The 21,792-nt window shown below is 39.0% G+C and overlaps 1 protein-coding gene and 1 long non-coding RNA gene across 4 annotated transcripts in view; one reads left to right on the top strand and one right to left on the bottom strand.

Moving 5' to 3' along the window:
* msh3 (mutS homolog 3 (E. coli)) overlaps positions 1 to 21,792 on the top strand; it is a 60,924-nt gene that overhangs the window by 5,112 nt on the left and 34,020 nt on the right. For all 3 annotated transcript variants that reach the window (XR_003213134.1, XM_005473467.4, XM_003451102.5), the window contains exons 9-17: positions 3,390 to 3,499; positions 3,674 to 3,788; positions 4,392 to 4,476; positions 6,574 to 6,683; positions 9,771 to 9,903; positions 13,073 to 13,260; positions 14,835 to 15,003; positions 15,225 to 15,289; positions 21,597 to 21,713. Coding sequence is in view for 2 of the 3 variants with exons in the window: in XM_005473467.4 (XP_005473524.2) it covers positions 3,390 to 3,499; positions 3,674 to 3,788; positions 4,392 to 4,476; positions 6,574 to 6,683; positions 9,771 to 9,903; positions 13,073 to 13,260; positions 14,835 to 15,003; positions 15,225 to 15,289; positions 21,597 to 21,713 (1,092 nt within the window). In the remaining variant the exon portion in view is untranslated. The remainder of the gene's footprint in view (positions 1 to 3,389; positions 3,500 to 3,673; positions 3,789 to 4,391; positions 4,477 to 6,573; positions 6,684 to 9,770; positions 9,904 to 13,072; positions 13,261 to 14,834; positions 15,004 to 15,224; positions 15,290 to 21,596; positions 21,714 to 21,792) is intronic.
* LOC112841780 (uncharacterized) lies at positions 11,218 to 21,640 on the bottom strand. Its single transcript, XR_003213135.1, has 3 exons — positions 20,587 to 21,640; positions 19,617 to 19,667; positions 11,218 to 11,844 (listed from the first exon to the last, which is right to left on the bottom strand). It is a non-coding gene; the product is annotated as an uncharacterized LOC112841780 (long non-coding RNA).

Here is a 21,792-nt window from a genome sequence, read left to right as displayed (position 1 = left end):
TCAGGATGGTTTTGATGACTTTGTCAGGTTTTCCTCTGTAATGTCAGAGTTGGGATTTCAAACCCTAACTCTTTTTGTCCGCATGAAGTGTCTTTGGGACAGATGCTAAACCCCAGGCTTAAGAAGTGTCCGTTTACCATCTGCTGCTATTCTATGCTGCTTGCACAATACAGTGCAAGTTGTAGTCCCAGTATCAAAAGTAGCATTTTTTCTTGTACAGTGCATAAACAGGGTTTTCTGTGAGCTGATGGTACCTACAGTATAATTTGTCCATACTAGTGACTCTACAAATGGCAGTGTAATTTTGCCCAAACCTAAAATGTTTCAGAATTATTGGATAGATTATGATTAAACCTTAATATAAATCTCCCACACCTCAGGAGATCAACCCTAAAGACTCCGATGATCTGTTAAATTAACTGTTAACTTTTTAGCCAGGAGCCCATTACCTTGATTTTTGGTGATTTTGAGTTAAATTCTTCAACAACTGTGTATTGCTAATAGACCAGTAGACTAAATTTAAACAATGGGCAAAGTTACAAGGTCTAAAGAGTGAAGCCAATGTGGAAGGCTTTACAACTCAATTCTAATGGCCAGCAGGGAGTGTCTATTCCACCTGTATAGCTAACAATGTTGTTTCTTGTGCCCTATGTTGACACTTTCCCGACGTGTTTTAGCTTTGATATCAATCAGTAGCTTAAAATCTTACTGAACACAACATGTTAACTTGTAAATTGCAGCCACCAAATTGATGACAGCAAATAAAAGCTTAGTAATAAGTTTCACAACAGGGTTTGTTGCTAGCCAGTTGCTTATGTGTCAGTTGTTATGCCTGTCTTTTATATACAGTCTCTGTATGACACATAGACATTCATAGTCCCCAGATAATGAATCATAACCACTTCGATGATCCTCTGACCTTTTCTTTTTGTGCTATAACCACATCAAAATGTTAACTAGTTTAGTAAATGAGTTTTTCACTTTGTTGACCTGGTTTAAAAATACTAGAATGTTGACATTTTTCCAACTAGATATCAACCTCAGATTGTTATTGTTTACATTTTTGGCATAGGGGTATCAAGCCTATTTTAGTTCATGTACCGCATCCAAGGGATACATTATGAAAATGGTCATATTTATGGATTCATCCACACATATATGTTAACAGCCTAACATGTTTTAAGAAAAAAAGTGCAGTTTCGGTAATATGTCATTGTTTTCCATATTCACTCAGACTTTTATTGTTACAAAGAAACGTTGCTGTTGTAAAAGAAAGAAACTGCTCTGTCTGTATGACTTCTTAGCCTTAACACTCCTGTTCCCATGTGGTAACACACATAGTTAATGACTTTGCCCGTAAGAACTGGCAATAATGCTTATGAAATTACAAGTTTGGACAACCACTCTTTAGCAAATTTATTCTTTACAACTTGGGACACAAAACTTATAAATACAGCCATCTTTCTCTGCCGTTTTCACACATTTTCATTTCAGCCCATGCAGCAGACTCTACTGGCACCTTCAGGCTGTATATTTGACATCCTTTGTTTAGTTTAAAAGGATAAGAGCTGCTGCTCTGACTGCAGACTCTTTCTATTGTTTAAATGAAATGAAAACCGATCCAATCAAAGCTATCTGTAATTTAGATATCAGCTGAGTCGAGATGAGTTATGAAGAAGTCAAACCCCCGGTTGTTTGTTTCTAACAACCTTCACCAGTACCCAGCTTAACAGTTTCTTACAACCCATCTTCACCTGGTTGGGACCTGTTAGGGATTCTGCAGAGATGCTAGACTGCACTCTCATCCGAATCGATACTTGCAGTTGTCGCTTTTCTTATAAATCTCAAAATATTTTTAGATTTAAAAAAAAAAAAGGTTAATTCTGTGAGTTGCACATTATGCCGTCTATTGATCATTTTACATAATCCTTACTCCCAGTCCAACCAGTAGCTGCAGTGAAATATGATGAAGTAAGTGTGTGTGTGTATGTGTGGGCATTAGTCCAGAGCCACGTGTTTGCCTAGGTTGCCCTGGCAACAACTGTGCAGACAAAGTAACAGAGTCCTTGAAAGCAGCAGTGCCGAAAGAGTGAATATAGCAAAACGGAGATCCGTCGGAGCATCGAGGAGATGCAGTGAAAATGTGTTCAGGTGTGTGTGACTGAGGTTTGCATTTCTGTGTATAGAGTCTAGTTAAACAAAAGGATGGCTGGAACATGCAGTCCAGCTATGTGAATGTTTTTCTCTCAGAGGAAGATGTTCAGATACAATGCTGTACAAAAGTCTTGAGCCTCCTTGTATTTCTTTATACTTTTCCAAGGAGCCAGACTTTCTTGTAATTTTTTAAAGTGGTCTTGAGCCATAGTTCTCCAGCCTTTCTGAAGGGCTTTCAAAGTTTTTCTTTGGACATTGACTGACTTTTCTCTCATTTTCAATTTAGTTCTTGAAGTTGACCATTTTCAGGGAATGTTTTTCTTGATTGTTCAGCCACTTAACACCAACCAATGACTCAAAAGCAAAAATTAAAGTCACCAAACTCGATGGATGAAACAGTTGTGCCTACACATAACAATATACTGAAGAACCCTTTTGACCCTTCAGCTGATCCATCTACCATTCACTGGAATGGTCATCATAAATGGGCTCAATGGCTGTTAAGGAGCCATTCTTAAGGAATGGAATTAGGGAGAAAAGGCTGAGCTGTGCCAAATTATAGAAGGACTGGACTGAGTACTACTGCAACAGGTCTTATGAACCCAAATCTTCATCGATATGCACGGAGATGCCAAAGAGAGAGACTGCAGCAAACTGTAAAACACGGTGGAGGTGTGGTTTAGGGATGCATTTCAACCAGTGGTGCTGGGAATCTTGTCAAAATTGTTGACGTATATGGACAGAAAAAAACACAATTGAACACTGTCAGTCAGGGATTGGCCTCCCCAGAGTTCTACTTCATTAGTAAACAGTAAGTGATTATCTCAAAATAGAGCAAAACAAAGGGCAGCTAGCATCCACAGAAAAGCTTTGAATCTCCTTTGAGAAGCCTGGAGAACGATTCCTGAAGACTGCTTAAAGAAATTACACACAAGCTTGCCTTAGAAAGTTCAGGCTATGTTGAAGAATAAAGGGGGTTCATACCAAATATTGAATTTCAACCTCATAATTGTTTAGACTTTGTGTACTGTTTCCTTTTATGTTTGTACCTGTATCAATAAATCACTGCCCCCGTTCCTCATTTCTTAAGAGAAATGTACAGAAATAATAGTAGTTCAAGACTGTTGCACACAGTACTGTATATATTCTTTATCTCTGCATCTGTACAGTCACTAATCTCTGATATTAATGCTGTTGTGTTGTTTTAAATAAAGTTTGTTATTGTTTTCCTTCAGCGCTCAGGCTGACGACAGAGTCAGAGTGGAGAGGAGGGACAGCGCGGAGTTTGAGTTTGCCTCGGCAATGAACACACTCACCTCGTTCTACTGTCACACCCAGGCGAAAGGTGTGTGGTTGTGTCACTGCAACGCTTTTATTTTTCCTGTTACACTACGATCGCCTCAGTTACTCACATCCTGTCATTGAGAGCACAGTAGATGTGTCTGAGGAGTGGGCTCATGACTCATGGCTGTGTGTTGATGTTGAAAATGTTGCATGTTTTTATGCGTGTGTCCTCCAGGCTCTCGCTCTCTGTCGAGCGTAGCGTCCCTGGAGAGCCCAGTGATCAGCTGTCTGGGGCCGCTCATCCAGTACCTTCAAGAATTCAACTTGGAGCGAGTTCTTAGAAGTGAAAGGTACATGAAAACAAACGTTCACAACATTCAGCAACACAGCCTGCGACTGTAATCATCCATTGTTTCCACTGAGCGGACACAAATATAATTTTCAGGTGTTAAAATTCTATTTTGTAGTTTTCTTAAACTAACATTCATTGTTTCTATTTTGCCAGCTTTGCTTCTTTTCTTCGACTTCTGACCAATCAAAACAAGATATTTGGATGTGTCACTGTAGAATCTGGGAACGTGTTGTGGATGTTTTTTTTGGTTCTGTTCTTTGACATTTCAGATACACATTGAAGGATCAATTGATACATCAATCTATACTGAAAATGATTGTTATTTCCTTCCTTGGTTCTGGCATTTCCAAGGGATTAACAGGTTACATGTAACAAAATAATGGCAGTATTGTTTTATTTTAAATCTTATTTTACATTTGATGTGAACACCAGTGTTTATACGCCAGGAAAGGGAAAATAATATCTTGGAATACTTTAATCCCTGTAATAGAAACAAAATGCCATCATTCTAGTCATCAGATCTTGCAACATGTTTCCAGATGATGTGATCGATCGTTTAATCCCACAGCTATATTTTTATATGAGTTTATACTTCCTGCAGCTCCTTCCGCCGCCTGACCTGCGAGTCGGAGATTATGACTCTAAGCGCCAGCACTCTCCGAAATCTAGAAATACTCAACAATCAGGTAAATATTCACATCTGAGCTGGAAGTCTTGACCACTGATTAAACATAACAAAGGGTGATGGCTGTCTCTATGATAAATGGTTTGCACTGCACCGTACAGTATAGTCCTCTGGTGTATAGTAATTGGTAAACGGAAACATCTGCACCAGATTTTCGTCTGGCAGGTTCAGCTATTTTGTTCGCATTGGCCTGGCCATCAGCATTACACAGCGTTTAAACATTTCCCTTTCAAAGCAATGTTGTTGGTAGTATATTTTAAAATGTTTTGATCAAACCTTTACATTGTTAGCTTAGTAATCGCATTGCAATTGGCTATGCAAGGTCTTACTGCTGTCACGCTCATTACACCAGGCAGAATTTCACCAAGTCAAAATTTGAAACTTGTGTGTCTTTTGCTTTGACATTCCATTTAAATCAATCTGTAGTTGTTATGTCTGCTGTGCAAGTTTGACTCACAACCAAGCCTCAACACCACTGCTATAGCTATTGAATAACAATACACTGCTCAAAAAGGAGCTGTAGGAACTGCCAGCATAGTCTCAGCACATGAGGCAGGGCGTTGTAATGCTCTAGGATTAACCCAGGACCTACTGCACCAACATAAAGTCTGACAATGGGGCCAAGGATTTCATACTGAAACTTAATGGCTGTTAGGATGCCATTGCCTAACCTGTAGAAGTCTGTGTCCCTCCATGGACATGACCATGGAGGTCACCGGTCATCCTGAGCGATGTTATAACATTTACCACACCTTCTCCATACCCTGGAGAAGCCGTGTCACATCTTCTTAGGGTGAGCCTGCTGTCATTTATGGAAAACCCAGGGTGCCAGCAGTGCCAGTGGTGCCAATTGGTGCCTGCCAATTCTTGTGTTGTTGTATTGGCAAGTGCCAATCGGGTTCCATGGTGCCGGGCAGTGAGTCACTCCCCCATTCTCTTGATACTGTGCTGGGAGACACAGTATTGATGTCCCATCCGAGGGCTACCTCTGTGGGGTCCAGGTATCGCTTTTATTACTACCAGTAATAACATGGAGCCGAACCAAATTCAAAACTAGTGAGAAAACAGAAGTTCAATTGAAATTTAATTGACTTGATGCTACACACTTAAAAAGTGTTCCTTTACTTTTTTTTATACTTTTCTTAAACAACAAGATGTGATGAACATTTCCTGGATTTGGCTCATTAAGCAAAAACTATACCTGATTTAAATTTGATCAATCATTGTCCCTTTCAGTATTTTCTTCTCATGTCTGTCTGACTGGAACTACTGGTCTTTTTAGATTGGTCCTTACAAATCCTGTTTTGCCACCTTGCTTTTACCTCTGGTGGATCATCCAGTGTCAAAACTGATTTCCATTTAAGAGAAATTGAGATGAGGTCTAGATTGTGGTGATTGGTTAAAAAAAAAAAAAAAAAAAAATCTCCTGTGTGAGGGTACATGATGGCTCTCCAAAGGAATAGAATTCACTGAATCCTATTGCTCACCACATGGCACAATATTGACAGTCTAACCAATGAATGTGGGGGTTGTAGGAGAAAGCTTAGCAAGTTTGGAGGATGCTCTGTCTGTGCTTGAAAACTTTTTGATCGAAAACTTCTAAAAACTGTCAGTTGAGACTGAAGAAGTCACTTGGATAACTGATTTGCTTTACTTCAATAAACCTTTTTGTTACTCTGAGCTTTAATCACAGCTGCATATGGTCATCTGGCAGGTGTGTTGACGCCTCCCAGATTTAACTACTGAAAAATCTTTTTGAAATTAAAGATCTACAGTCAGTTATAATTACACAAACTGTAAAAAGATTAACGGATAGTTAAGTTAAACTGACATTTCAGCCATAACAAAAAGTCTCTTTCGGTTTACTTGTGTGTGGGTGACGACTCAAAGGTTCAGCATGACTCTGCTGCCACAGCATATGCGTCACGTGTCACATATGGAGTTCAAGATCAGTTCAAGCCTCCTACCATGTCTGCTAGTGGCTTACACCATTTGTTCACCTCATATTTCCTTCTCCTTACTATTTTTTTCTTTCTTAGAATATGTTGGCACCCATTAATGTACATTTAAGCTTTTTTATGTGCTCTTTCCATCACAGACAGATGGTAGTGTGAAAGGAAGTCTGTTGTGGGTGTTGGACCACACTCGCACTCCGTTTGGAAGGAGACTAATGAGGAAGTGGGTGAGCCAGCCCCTTACAGACCTGCAGTGAGTATAGAATACCCTCTGACACGTGATGGAGCATGATTGTCAATACTGATTTAGCTTCAGTGTCCGTTCTTATCATTTAGTTTTTCAGTGCTCCACACTTTATTTCCATGCAGCTTGGTCTGCGTTGTGAGGCTCTCTGGATCACAGAACCACATTGAAGGACTCTGAGGCAGCACTAATGCCACTTTCATGTCACATGTGATAACTGGCTCATATTAGAAAGATGCCTGTGATAATCATTTTCAGGCACTGTGGCTCAGTGGTTAATACTGTTGCCACACACCAAGAGGGGTCACAGGCTTCACATTTCTCCAATTGTTATGTGTGTTTCCTCCAGGAGCTCCAGTTTATCCTGCCATCAGACACATGCTGGGTTAATTTTTCTGTCTCTGTGCCCCTGGCCAGGACACAGGCTTACAGCTAGAATCGGTCCCTGGGCATTGCACACTGGCTGCCCACTGTTTCACTTATTAGGATGGGTTAAATGCTGGCAGTAAATTTCCTTATTGGATTTAACAAAGGATAATAGGTTTTAATTACCTGACATGAGATAGATGTGAGATTTTCAGGCACATTTGCGTCCCCCCCCAAAAAAAAAATATATGATTTTCCTCTTGAGGATAACATGGCATGTGACCAACAGGTAATAAAATCTTTACTCTTTGTCTACTTCATCAAATATGAGACAGCTTTCTAGTGTAGAAAGTAAAACCCATTAGAAACTGTTTGGTTATAATGGCATCCCTGACCAGACTGTCTCCTGAACTCTTTCCCCCATAAATGCTACCCTGACATTTAACAACCTCCCCTGTACCCTTGATGAAGAGTTTTGACACCTCATTGTATATCAATAAAGATGTGGTTTGACAGCTATTAGAGTAGTTTCCAGGTTATTCCAAGAGTCGCTGTACAGGCGGAGACCACCCTCAAACTTAATGCATATCCACTTATTTTGTTTTATAAACAGGCTTGAAATATTTTAAAATATCCATCCATCTATTCGCTTCCGCTTATCCTTTTCAGGGTCGCGGGGGGTGCTGGAGCCTATCCCAGCTGTCATAGGGCGATAGGCGGGGTATAACCTGGACAGGTCGCCAGTCTGTCGCAGGGCTTGCACACAGAGACAACCATTCGCGCTCAGATTCACTCCCACATTCACACAATTTAGATTAATCAATTAACCTATCCCTACAAACTGCATGTCTTTGGACGGTGGGAGGAAGCCAGAGTACCCGAAGGGAACCCACGCAAACATGCTGCCCTATTTTTAAAATAGTTTAGAAAAAAGTGCCAAGGGTTATTCCCAGTAGGTTTTTAAGCTGGTAATAGAGTTAAAAGAGTTAATATATTGCACTTACTAGGAAATGTCCCCCAGACTCATACGTAAGGGACAGCTGTTGGAGCCCCTCAGTGCCACCGGTGTTTGTCAGGAGCATCTGCTCTCACCTTTTGCTGTATTGTTCATTCTGGTGATATACTGGAGAACGTCTATGCAAGGAAAATGGAATGGCATTTATGGACATTGTGGGCACAACTGGATGATCTCGACTTGGGTGATGACTTGGCCAGATGTAGGCGATAAATGCACATCTGGCATCAACATCAGCAGGAATAGGTCTCACAGGATAGCTCCTAGAAAGGTCAATTCCTTTACCTAGCTAGGGTGCATAGTGAACACACAGGGTGCAATGGATGTGTGAGGCAGGCCTTTGTTAATAATATTAATGTTTGCTTGGTGGCCTGCATCCCGGTCCAGGACTCACGACTGTGATGAAAATTATAACCAGCTCCACGTTTTCTGTCTTTTCTTTTTTTGAATATAAAAAAGCTGATCTCACATATAAATATGTAAGTGTTGTTTGGGAGGATATATGGCAGAGCAGCTGTTCCTTTTTTTTAGAGAGACTGTGGTGTGAAAATACATACAAATATGTTTTGGAGGTGACTTCCTTAAATAAAAGCACTGCTGAGGACACACAGCAGTACCTCTGTACGTTCTCTGTAGTGTTTTTAAGTGTGTGTGAACATTTTCTCTGTGTGTGGCCCTCCCTCTGCCACTGGGCAGGGATTATTGCAGTGGATAGAGCACTGCTTTCAGATTATACAGATAGCTCCTCTAGAGACGTTCAACATGAATAAAACCCAGATTACTCCCAGGTACATTAATTCCAAGATACAGAGCACAGCAGTGCAGAGAACAGACACTTGTGGGCATGTGCACATACACACTCGCACAATAGTATGATCTGTGATGTCCGATTTATTACGTCACTAAGCTTCTTTTGATCTGCTTTTTCAGTCCATTTTTTTCTGGATGCTTACGCTTACAGAAAGGACTTACTGTGGACTAAAAAGCATTTCATAGAGGACTTTAATATGAGGCTTTTTCTGCATTTTGTAAACAAAGCTGTCTGAGCGATTTTGATCATTTCCCTAAATTCATAGCCTTAGTAGTTCACCTGGCCCAAATGCAGAATTTTTCATTTTCCAAATGTTTAAATTTAATAAGCATATCTTAATCTTCTTAGCGTCAACCACATCTACAGAGGTCAAAGGTCCTGTAAGGTCACTGGGGAAATGAAGCTACAAGCAGCTGTACCTTCATGAATGCTGGTTTGTGCAGTCGAGGGATTTTATTTAGACCAGTTATTTAAAGTGACTTTACACGTTAAAGAACAGTGACTGCAGTTGGTGCAGTAGTACAGGGGGCAGTTCCAGTTTTAAGTTGGTGATTTGGGTATTGGATTAACGTTTTCCAAGAATACTTTCATCTTTTAGAATTTGGTCACCTTTGTTTGCTTTGAATGTTCTTAAAAATGACACATTTTTAGACATACGGCGCAAGTGTGAATCTACATAGAAACTAATCAGTGACACTTTGGTGCTTGTTTGTTTCATGTGTAAATCACCTTTAAGGAAACCCATTTATCTCAATCAGGGCTGATTCAGCTTTCCAAATGACACATTTCTTTTGGTGATGATGACACTGATTTACATTTCTTTCAACTCTTTGTTATCCTTGCTATCTTCTTAATTTCTGCAAGTCTTTCCTTTCTTCTTACCTTTTCTTTCATGAACCTGCAGGTCTATATCCGAGAGGCAGGATGCGGTGCAGGAAATCCTGGAATCGGACTCGCTGACTCTAAATTCCATTCGATCCCTGCTGTCACGTCTGCCAGACCTGGAGCGAGGCATCTGCAGCATATATCACAAAAAGGTAAAAGAACACAAATAAATAACTTGGATTAGTGCTGGGCGATATGACGATATATATCGTGTGGACGATAGAAAAGTTTCTATCGTGCCATTTGTCTTCTATCGTTTCTAACCCTAATTTCATAAATTATTACATAAAATATATCATTAACCCTTTACAACCGGTCGGAGCAGGCACACTCCGTTCTGCCTAACTATTTTTAAATCCCTGTAGAACTGTAACCACGTAAGGTAGCGCAATAATTTTTTTTGCATATGAAACCGTAGGAGTTGTACTTACATCTTATTTCATTAGCTTGTCCTAAGTCACAGTTTCCTTCCACATATAGCTTTGCAAAAATTGCATAAAAAGCACTTCCAGCAACAAAAACATAATATTCCAGACTTGCAGCAACAAAAACAATATTCCAGAAACACGCTTTTCCGATCCGATCAGCTGTTCATAAGTCAGCGCGAACTATCGCATGTCTGCCATTACCTGGCCGAAACCGGAAGTGATGTCATTTTCGCGGAAAATGTAGTTTTTTACTTTCAAAGCCTATGTTGGTGTTTTTAAAAGTCATGTTTGACTTTATGCTTTTCTGTATCGTTTCTGGGATGCTTAGAAGTCAAATTACACTGTTGGAAATAGTTTATTTTGATGCACATGCTGTTTTTTTGCAAATTTGCATTTATTTATTTTCATTTTTCCTGCAGTATATAAAAATTAGTGTATCTCAAAAATAAAACTATAAAGACACTCAAAATAAATTTCTCGTGGTTGGAAACTATTTTGTGCAACTTTCTTGTATTTACAGTTTTGAGGGATAAACCTCTTAAATTTCTCTAACTAGAAATATATGTAAAAAAACAAAACATAAACGATTTTCAATTTTTTTGTAGTTTATTGCACTTTTTTGCAATTTATGTAGTTACTATGGACTTAATGCATACATATTATTCAAATTTGGGCTATAACGGTTGTATTGATGTATAGCAACTTGAAATGCTCCCACAAATGGCACTACAGCATGTAAAATGTAAAGATAAGCTCTGGCGGACTTGGTTCTATGGTAGGTCTTAAAGGGTTAAATAGCCTGTGGCAAATATATTAGTGTTGTCTTCTCACTATACATACTCTTAACTTTATGCAAGAGAAAATAAAGTATAAAAAAATGATATTTTTTGCAAAGAAACTCCGTCTTGTGGTTTTGCGACATTGTGCTGCTTTACGTGCACCCGGATTTGCGACATGCTTTACGGTAACTCAAAACAAAGACTGCACCCTCTCCACTCGCTGTTTACAGATTGCATACTTTCCAGATGACCACAGGTCAGGTGGTATATCGTGATATATATCGTTATCGTGATATAAAATAATTCATATCGTGATAAATATTTTTTCCATATCGCCCAGCACTAACTTGGATAATGTTTATTATATTTTATCACAATTTTTGTGATATTGTTTTTGAATCCTGTAGGATACGAGAACAGGCGGATTTAATAAAAAAGATGATAGTTTAAAAATTAGCATTGTTAAATAATCATCTTTATATTGAACAAGACAACTCGGATCATAATTTTTGCAATAATCCTCCAGCCCTAACAGCAGGGGAACATCATTTGTGAAATAATTCCTCTCGTTGGTTTGCATAGAAATGAAAGGCAAGAAGATTTTCTTCTTCTTTCTTTCACTGACATTTTCTCTGTTTCTCTCTCTCTTTTTATGGCACACTTGATTAACAGCAGGGAGCAGTCTCCTCTGTGGCGCTTACCTGATTGTTTGACACAGTCTCATTTCCCATCTGACCCATTTTTTGAAATGTCAGAAGGTTTCATCTTCTGTGTGTGTGTGTGTGTGTGTGTGTGTGTGTGTGTGTTTCCAATGATGAAAAAGACACTTTGTTTCTGAGCTTGATGTCTTGTTTCATGTTCAGCTTTTGGATTCCTTCATCTGTTGCTGAAAGAAAATGATAAAATGTCATTTAACGCACACATAAACTCAAACACCCACACATACACGCATGCAGTAGACACTCAGAGGGGCCTTAATTGTCATTTTGCCCATCTGTAGATAAATGGGCCTGTGTGTAATGGCTTGTGTCTCCACGGTTCCACTGACATAATGGGAGAGAGGGCATGCCTGTGGCCTCTAGTCGCTGCCTGTTTGGGGCCATAAAAGAGCAACACGGGGGCAGGAGCATTAAAACTGCAGCATGTGATTAACACCATAAACCACTGTCACTGTGACCTCTCATTAACCCGAGGGTCAAGACTTGGTACTATACAGTAACATTGCTAATGGCAATAGAAGGTCAGTATAATCTACATTATCACTGATTGATTACTCATTAATTTTATTCAGTCTGAAATGATTGGCACTTTTATTTTAAAAGACACAACACTGATCTTGAAGAAATATGAGAAGTTATTGATTATGGGCTGCTTTGCTTTCTGTACTGTGGATTATCAGTGATTCCCAAGACAGCTGCCGTTTACAGATAGTAAAATGTATCATTTGCGTCTTAATAGATGCTAAATAGCACCAGCCAAGTCCTGTATCTACATTTCTATTTTTTTATTGTGCAATACAGCAAATATAGTATGATGCATATTGAAGGGTAGTGTTTTATTTTCTTGATGCTTTGTTGTGAAGACGTGCAGTCGGTGCTGCTGGTAGTGAGTGGTGTTTTCTCACAGCCTTTGGATGTAATATATGGCTATTCTTTAAGCTCGGCTGCTGGCCAGCGCGGATAAGATTTAATGATGTAATCTCCCTGGCTTACAGAGTACCCTGATAATACAACACACTTACAAACATGAACATACAGTACTGTGCAAAAGTCTTGAGTCACGAGTGGTTTCTTTATATTTGCTTCCAAAGAGCCAGGCTGTTTTTTTTGCTAGTGGTCGTGAGTAATAGTTCCCCAGAGTCTTTTCAAATTTTACTTTGGCCATTGGCTGCTTTTTCACTCTTTTTGATTCAAATCCTTAAACCTGACCATTTTATGAAGAATGTTTATTTGTTTAGCACTTAACACTGACCTATGAGTTATTCAAAGATAAACCAATATTGCATCTACGCATACAAGACAACTTGGCAAAGGACCAATTTTAAATAGTTTTTTTAGGCACTTTGGTATATATTTAGTAATGTTTCTGCTTGGTTTTTTTGCACATCTTTTCAGTCTTCTACTCAGGAATTTTACGTCATTAGTAGCAGTCTTTCTCGCCTGGGGCTGGAACTGCAGACTTTGCTACCAGCCATGCGTTCCCAGATCAGCTCAGTGCTACTTCGAAGCCTTCTGTTGGACACTCCAGACCAGCTGATTCCAGCCCAAAGCTTCCTAAAGGTGCTCAATGAAAAGGCAGCCAAGTAAGTATGCAGCAGCACAGGTGTGGAACTGACAGAAGAAGCATAATTTTGATTGCTTTGATGTGTGTTGGGTTATAATATTTTACTTAAATGCAAACAATATATGTCTGTTAAATAGGGCTACCACAAACGATTATTTTGATAGTCGACTAGTCACCGATTATTTTTGCGATTAGTCGACTAATCGGATCATGCATCCACTGGATGTAAAACGTACAGCTTATTGCGCCAGCAGCATCTGCTCTTATATAACTATCATTAGCTTACAGCTTTAAGTGTTTAAGGTCTGTGCTAACTAAAAATAAAGACAAGATGATAGTTTATTAAATTTTAATGAAATTTGCAGATTGTTTCGGTGGAGTTTAATAAACTCAGCCGTCTGCTCCTTGCTATCTAAAATATAACAGGACACCGGAGTAAATTCTCGACCATCTCACACTTCTGATAATCAGTTGTCTGCTTGACGTTTATTCAGCTGTGTAAAAACTATAACTTTCATCTCAGCCAAACCGATTTACTCAGGAACAAATAAAATACTAAAAAAAAGCCAAACAATAACATTCTGAAGTTATCTAAGTGACTTATGTATGTTTAATCTGAGTAGCGAAAGACGGCGGTGGGTTTGAAAACGATTTGCCGGGAGTCCGGTGTTCTCACGGGCTCTAGTGAGACTTGCCCCCGGCTCGCTATCGAGCTGGTGGGTAACAGACGTCTCCGAAAACGTCGGAGCGCTTTTGAAAATATGCGGTGTCTTGATAAACTGAGCAGATATTTGAAGTTTACACAGCTACATTCTCGCCTGAAAATATGTTAAACGTTTATTTTGTGACCCAGAAAGAATAATAAGAGTAATATTAAAACTAACTAGCTGCCGCCATTGTTGGAAACTGAGCTGGGCTGCGCTATGAATTCTGGGACAGAGCTACTTCTTCTTCTTCGGGGTTTAACGGCAGCTGGCATCCTTGTACATGCAGTGCTGCCATCTTCTGTTTCAGTCCGTTATTACACTCTTAAATCCTACTACTTATTCCTGCGTCTTTTGTGATCTTACAAAGCTTCAAATGACGCGTCGACTATTAAATCAGTCGTCGACGATTTTGATAGTCGACGTAATCGTGACTAGTCGACTAATCGTGGCAGCCCTACTGTTAAAGAGAAAAGGAATTCTTTTGGATTTGTTTTTTAATTTTGTAGTGATACATAGATGGATAGTTAAACACGTGCATAGTGAAAGGTGCAGTAATAAATAAATAAATCTAACCAGCTGACAGCAGTCTACCCTAAACAATTAATTGACTCAACGGTGCAATCAGAAAAACAACACAGCATCATAAAACTGGGCTGACAAATGTAAGATATGGCACAGTGGGAGATGCCTGCTGTCACTCCATAAATGTATGACCAATAGTTGGCATACAGTATGAGAGAGGAAAAGGCCTCCTAGTGTCACACGGATAATTCTTTTCCTCAGTGTTCATTATTGAAAGGTCAAGCTGACCACAGGCTCATCTCTTAGAAAATCCGCTGAGATATATTACCAGTAACAGTCACATTTGGACTGTGTATTTGTGCAGGTCAGGGAACAAGACGGAGCTATTCTCAGATCTGTCTGGATTCCCAGTGCTGCAGGAAAGAAGGGAGCAAATCCAAACTGTCCTCCGTGAGATTCAAGACCACCGCAAAGACATCCGTCTGATACTAAAGGCCCCCGCGCTCGAATATACAACTGTTTCTGGACAAGAGGTGTGTGTGTGTGTGTGTGTGTGTGTGTGTGTGTTGCTGGAAGTGAAAGAAAGGTGGGAGGATTGATGGCCATTTGGGTGGAAGACTCAGCAACAGTGATGGTCTGATGTCTGTGTTTTTGTGTCTGTGGCTGCCAGTTTTAATCAAGAGTGACACATTATTTTCCCTGTCTTCTCTGGTCTTATTTATCAGCTCTCCTCCTTTTTCTCCTCTGCCTTCAGTTTCTGATTGAGGTGAAGAACTCAGTGTCATCCATTGTTCCACCTGACTGGGTCAAAATCAGCAGGTCAGCTCACTCACCTCTGCATTACAAACAACACTTACATGTACTATTTGTTTTTAGCATAGATTTTCCTTTATAATAATCATTGTGTGATGTCAAATATCACATCTGACTTATCTAACTTGGATTACACAACAGAAATACTGTTGGGCAATCTTTCTAAAATGAATGATGTATAACAATTCCTATACCACATTTAAAACTAAAGCGTATTGGACAAAAATGAAACAGAATAAACAGATAACTAAAAAGTGATCAGGAATGATTGTGAAGCAGACCTAAATGATGTTGAGGGAGTATTTGAATACTGTCGAAGACATATGAAGGTGTGAGACCATCTAAGGCTTTAAACACAAACAGTGACACTATTTACCGGATCCTCTGACGCACAGCGAACCAGTGGAAGTCTGCTAACAATGGAGTCATCTGAGCCAACTGCTGCACAAGTCTAAATGCGGAAGAGATGATTGACTAACTCCAGTACACAGTGTATTAAAATAGTCCAGTTTAGATGTAACATAGGCAGAAGGTTTTAGTCTGGAGATTGCTCTGAACTGGAAGAAACTTACTTAGTATACAAAACTGTATTGGTCATATAATGTTGAATGAACAATATCAACATCACATGAAATAAATTTGGCCTTGTATCCTTACTGGTATATACATTTTTATAAGAACAATCTCCCAAAACACAAGCAGATGAAAGTAGAGCTGGGCGATATAAGAATTTTTCATATCACGATATGTTTTTTTAATTTCAGGCGATAACGATATACATCACGATATAAGCCAAATAACTATATTTGAAATAATCAGCAGCTTGTTTTGATTTAAATATTTATTTCCCATAATAAGTTCAACAGGGCAGATGTACTTAAGGAACATGAGACTTTTTCAGATAAATAAAGGCAAATATTGCAAACTACACAAAGGGCAGCCACTAAAGCGTTTAAGTTTCAAAATAGAACAAACAAAACAGACTACTAAATTGTCAGTTCCACTTAGAAACAAAATATTAATTCTAAAAATAAATCTTAGTTTGTTTTACAGAAGAACAGACAAAATTGACTAACTTTTGTCAATATCAAATAAACTGAGAACTAAAAGGAAATTCTCAATCTCTCCTTGTTGTATAGCTTAGCTTTTCAAACAGTTTTAACAGTTACTTTAGTCTGACAAAAGCCGAATGACGAATTAGCGCTTTCAGTCAGAGATTGAGCATGCACCGCTTTATTGCATTTCCAGACTTGCTTTCGGCACAATTTACAGTGCGCGCTAGTCTGTTTTTTGTCAGACTTGAAATAGCTGAAATACCTTCACACTACGAAACTTCTATGGCCCTTCCGTTCGACAATCTCTCCGGCATTGGAACCATCATCTGTTTTCTCTTCGATAACCTTCGGTCACGCTCTCGGTTGATTTTTCTCTAGTCGGCACACTCATTTCCTTCATTACCCGGGCGGCACGGCGGCTGGGTGCTTCCCAAAGAAATACACACGTGCGGATTGGCACTTGTGCTGTACATAACAAGTCACGTGACGTGACGCTGCGGCTGTGATTGGTTCGGCTCTGCGCTACTTAATTTGGATTGGCTGTTCTTTTTTTTTTTTTTTTAAGAGCGCAAGAGAGATGAGGCCTATCGCAATAGTTTAATTTTTCTATCGAGAAAAAGTTATTTCGCAATACATATCGTTATCGTTTTATCGCCCAGCTCTAGATGAAAGGTTAAAAAGAGATTCTTTGTAGTAACAAACTCGCACAAAGACGTACCAAGTTTCCATTAGTTCTGTTGAGGAGTTAGCATATTTGAGCTTACTTTTTTTTAACTTTAGCACTGCTGATTAGAGCCACACTGATGTATTGATGGGCTCATATTATCTATTATTATTAGCTGATTTCCAATCTATCAGTATTAGCATTTATAATGGCCAGTAAATGAAAATCTGAAAAGTAAAGAAGAGACGGAAAGCACACTTCAACCATGCTATGAGCGTTGTCGTTGCAAATACCTGCAGCTTCCCTGTTGGCAGTACCCTTTCAAATGCCACAAACAACAATCAGCTGATTCGAGCAGGGTATAAACACAAAATTAAATAATTAAGTTTAACAGATCAGAGCATTCTGTTTATTTTTTGTGTCTCTGTGAGAAGAAAAAAAGTAAATGTAAAAAATATCAGAAAATATATCTGAATGCCTGATTTTTAAATGACCAAATATTAGCATTAGTCTTAAAAATCCTGGTTCCTCATCAAGATCTGTTTGAGTTAAACTCTGCTACAATTTTTTCTTGTTTGTTTGTTTTTCGAGCAGCATATGAATTTAAAAAAACTGTTGCACCGACTTGCAAAAAGCCTAAATTTAACTAAAAGTAGTGAAAAAATGTGAAATGTTTTGTTTTTTGAAAAATTATGCTTAATTTAACACACTTGTGAAACATTCAGCCTCTCTGGGATGCTCTTTGTAACTTACCATTTGCAAATTAACTAAATTAATTTTGAGTTGGTTCACTGGGTGTGTTTGTTTTATTTTGCTCATTAAATAAATTTTCTAGTTTTCATTTGTGACCTTCCCCCAAATCTTTCAAAAATATTTTGCCGGTGTCACATTCAAAATGAGCATTTATTACTAAATACAAATCAAATTTCTGAGTTTAAACATCTGATATGTTGTATTTTCAGTATGTATTGGGTAATTCAATTATGAAGACTGCTTTTCAGCATGAACATGGCACGGGAAGCCCTGAATCCCTGACCCTTGCCCCCAGAGGCTGAAATATTATGTGGTAGCCAAGGATTCCTAGATTGTCATATTATAAACCTTTGTCATATTGTAGGTAAGTGGTTGACAAAGGCCTCTGGTCCTTCAACGGGTTGCAAGATAAATCTGAGGATTTTCAAGGATCCTGCAGCTGAATGGATTCTTTAGGCTCTGAACAGACAGATGGGATTGGCAAAAATGAAATTTTTGCTGGAATAATAAAGGTCCTTGGTGTTCAAGAAAGGTAGATTGGTGGACAGATCAATATTATCAATAGTAAACCTATGAATCCCAGCCATCTGCAGGATGCCAATAACGATCAGCAAAGAGCACCTGCAAGGAGCTTAATGATTATGTTAATGTCATAGTCCTTTACAGAAAGACTCTGAGGGTCCCTTGAAATTCATCAGAGGTGACTGGAAGCTTTTGTAAAGGGGAGAGCTGTATGGGCTCAAAATGTGGTCATAAATATTTTGTACTTGTAAATCAGGATTTGTATGTGTAAAAAGAATTTGTGTGTGCGTAAAAAAGATTTGTGTGTGGACTTAGCCAGAAAAACACCTGCAAGTTACAAGTACGAATTTTGACCCTATTTTTCTTCCTTCCATCTGATTGGTCAATGTCATGTCAATCACAAATGTAACAATCCAATCGGAGAACAGATGGGTTTGGCTGTCGGAGGGGCGCTTTTTGTGTGTGTGTGTTTTAAAAAAAAAAAAAAAAGTTCAAAAAAAGCGCCCCTCCGACAGCCAAACCCATCTGTTCTCCGATTGGATTGTTACATTTGTGATTGACATGACATTGACCAATCAGATGGAAGGAAGAAAAATAGGGTCAAAATTCGTACTTGTAACTTGCAGGTGTTTTTTTGGCTAAGTCCACACACAAATCTTTTTTACGCACACACAAATTCTTTTTACACATACAAATCCTGATTTACAAGTACAAAACTGATTTACAAGTACAAAATATTCATGACCACATTTTGAGCCCATAGAGCTGCACTACTGTGAAATCCCAGACTCTAAAGTCACTGGGGCAGAGATGATAACCAGCGAAGAACAGCAAAAATTGGTTAATAGAGGGTGCTGGATGGAGTGGTATCCAATCAAAGAACAGGCCAGGGAATCTATCCAAGGCGCCAATAAGATAAGCAGATCAGCACTAGGGCTTCACAATTCAGTGATCAAAAGCTGAGACGTTAACTGAAGTTACCTCTTACTTTTGGGAAAATTTTCCGTGGACTTACAAGACAGAAGAATACATTTTTGAAAGTTTGTTGCCCTTATATATCTTGTGTTAAAACTAACACAGCATTTTTTAAAACAACGTTAAACCTGAAGGAGAATATCCAGCCACCAGTTTGTTCCCTGATGGGACCCACTTGAGTTATGGACAGAAAGAACACTGATCTGAAACACACAAGCAAGGCCACCTCTGAATGGCTAAATTTAAAAAAAAGGAAAAAAAAAAGATTTTGGAGTAGCTTTTCAAAGTCCAGATTTTAAGACTAAGATGCTTTGGCATTTTAATTTATTTATTTAAAAGGGACAGCGTATATTAATAAACATACCACTGTAAATATTCCAGAATTAGCCAGAGGCCTGCTTTTCTCCTGTAGCCCCTTGCAAGTCAAAAAACAAACAAAAACACTCCATCAGACAAGAAAACATAAAATTACAACAATAAAATCCAATAAAAGATTGTAAATTCTCTTATTACAGCTGGTATATTATTCCAAATCTCACTACCTTTAACTGTTAACACCTGATTGCTACATATTATATGTCTAAGAGGCCTGTAATGGAGGCTCTGGTTACTCTTAATATTGATATTAAGAGTTAAGAATTCTAATATTCAATTTTAACATTAATGAACTCACCCAATGAGGGTAGAGCAAGTCCATGTTGGTTCTTATAAATAGGACAAGCAAATGTATTTATTTATTTTATTTTGTATTTATTTTTTAAATTTCAAACTTAAGCTATTGTATTTTTGAAGTATGAGACAATAATGGGTGGGGAAAAGCTTTAAGATGTTTCTGCTGGTTCTAAAGTAGTAGTACTTGCCATGGACCAATTAATGAAACAGTATTCTACAGGTCCTTCTCAAAAAATTAGCATATTGTGATAAAGTTCATTATTTCCTCTAATGTACTGATAAACATTAGACTTTCATATATTTTAGATTCATTACACACAACTGAAGTAGTTCAAGCCTTTCATTGTTTTAATATTGATGATTTTGGCATACATAACTCATGAAAGCCCAAAACTCAACCGTTCTCCTTTGTCACCAGTACGTGAGCCTCAGCAAAGAAGACAAAAGTGGAAGTAGTTCAGCAGCGTATTGTGCTGTAAAATCAACTTACTTCCAGACACATACACACACATAGACATTTGCGCGCTAATTTGTCACGAAGTATTTTATGGCTACCTCTAAAACCAGTCTAAACACAGTTCCTTTTGGCGAACTTAAACCTATTTTATCACGTTTCTTTAAACCTTTGCGGCCGTTTTATATACCAAAATAGTGTTTCTCACCCTCAGACGTCTCAGTGGTGGTTCGGATCGTCTGACTGAATCCCACCGCCGTGGACCAGACTAAGAACACCGGTCCGGACCCGAATTCTTAAAAGGGCTGTGCACAGACTTCGGTGCTGGCTTCCCACGGCGTCAGGACTCAGTCCGCCAGATCCTGGAACAGAGTCACAGATAACAGTTCTGATGTTTCCGTTCCGGCTGCGAAGGACCAAAACAAATGTCAAGAGATGTATTCTAAAACACTTCTTCAGTTGAGAATCAGAGAGGAGAAACACAGATTTACTTGCAGCAAGGGCAGCACAGAGCACCCGCAGTGAGAGTGAGGGCTCTGTGACACGCACTCTGAGACTGCCCTGGTCTTTATTTATACATCAGTGGGTGTTTGTTCCTTACATTGGAATGTAGATGTTTAGGTGTGTGTGTGTGTGTGTCCGAGTGTGACCCCATAAACGACTTCCCTAAACCTGCTGGTCTGGAAAATCCAACAGTTCATCTATATGTAAAAAAGGCACTTAGACTAAAACTGACATAGCTACGTTTATCCTACTGTAAAACAATAAAAGAAGGTACAACCTTTCCCATGCTCCTAGGATGTGGGGGGTGAATGCCAGAACACTCTGGAATGCACACAAACCTCGTATGATGAGACATTCTTTCAATATGCCATCAACTACTTACTTCTAAACACAAATGATTACATACAGCATTCTACCATAAGTAAACTTATATTATTAAAAGATTATACTGACTACCAAGTAATAATTTTATATTGACACTGGTCATAACCCAAGTAGATATGCAACAAGTTGTCTCTTTGTTTTAAGGGGGCACAGAAAACATACCTGGTGTCCAGAAGTTATCAGCACTTGTGTAATAGTGGTTTTAAATTAATTTCTTTTTAGTATGCTACACTCCTCTTATATGCTAAAATACAGTAGTTTAATTCTTCACTTCAGTCCATTCTTTGCCTTGCCTTCTGTACTTCACGTTTACCCCCGTCTCCTCTGCAGCACCAAGGCAGTCAGCAGGTATCACTCTCCTTTCCTGGTGGACCGCTACAAGAAGCTGCAGCAGCTCCGAGAGCAGCTGATGCTGGACTGCCAGAGGGAGTGGACCAATTTTCTGGAGTATGACAGACACATGCGCGCATATACACACACACACATATGCATACGCACACACAAGCCTAACTATAAACTCAGCTGG

This window comes from Oreochromis niloticus, linkage group LG12 (genome assembly GCF_001858045.2).
Source record: "Oreochromis niloticus isolate F11D_XX linkage group LG12, O_niloticus_UMD_NMBU, whole genome shotgun sequence".
Lineage (NCBI taxonomy): Eukaryota > Metazoa > Chordata > Actinopteri > Cichliformes > Cichlidae > Oreochromis > Oreochromis niloticus.
The sequence above is the reverse complement of the archived record's forward strand: the minus strand, read 5'-3'. Positions and strand labels throughout refer to the sequence as shown.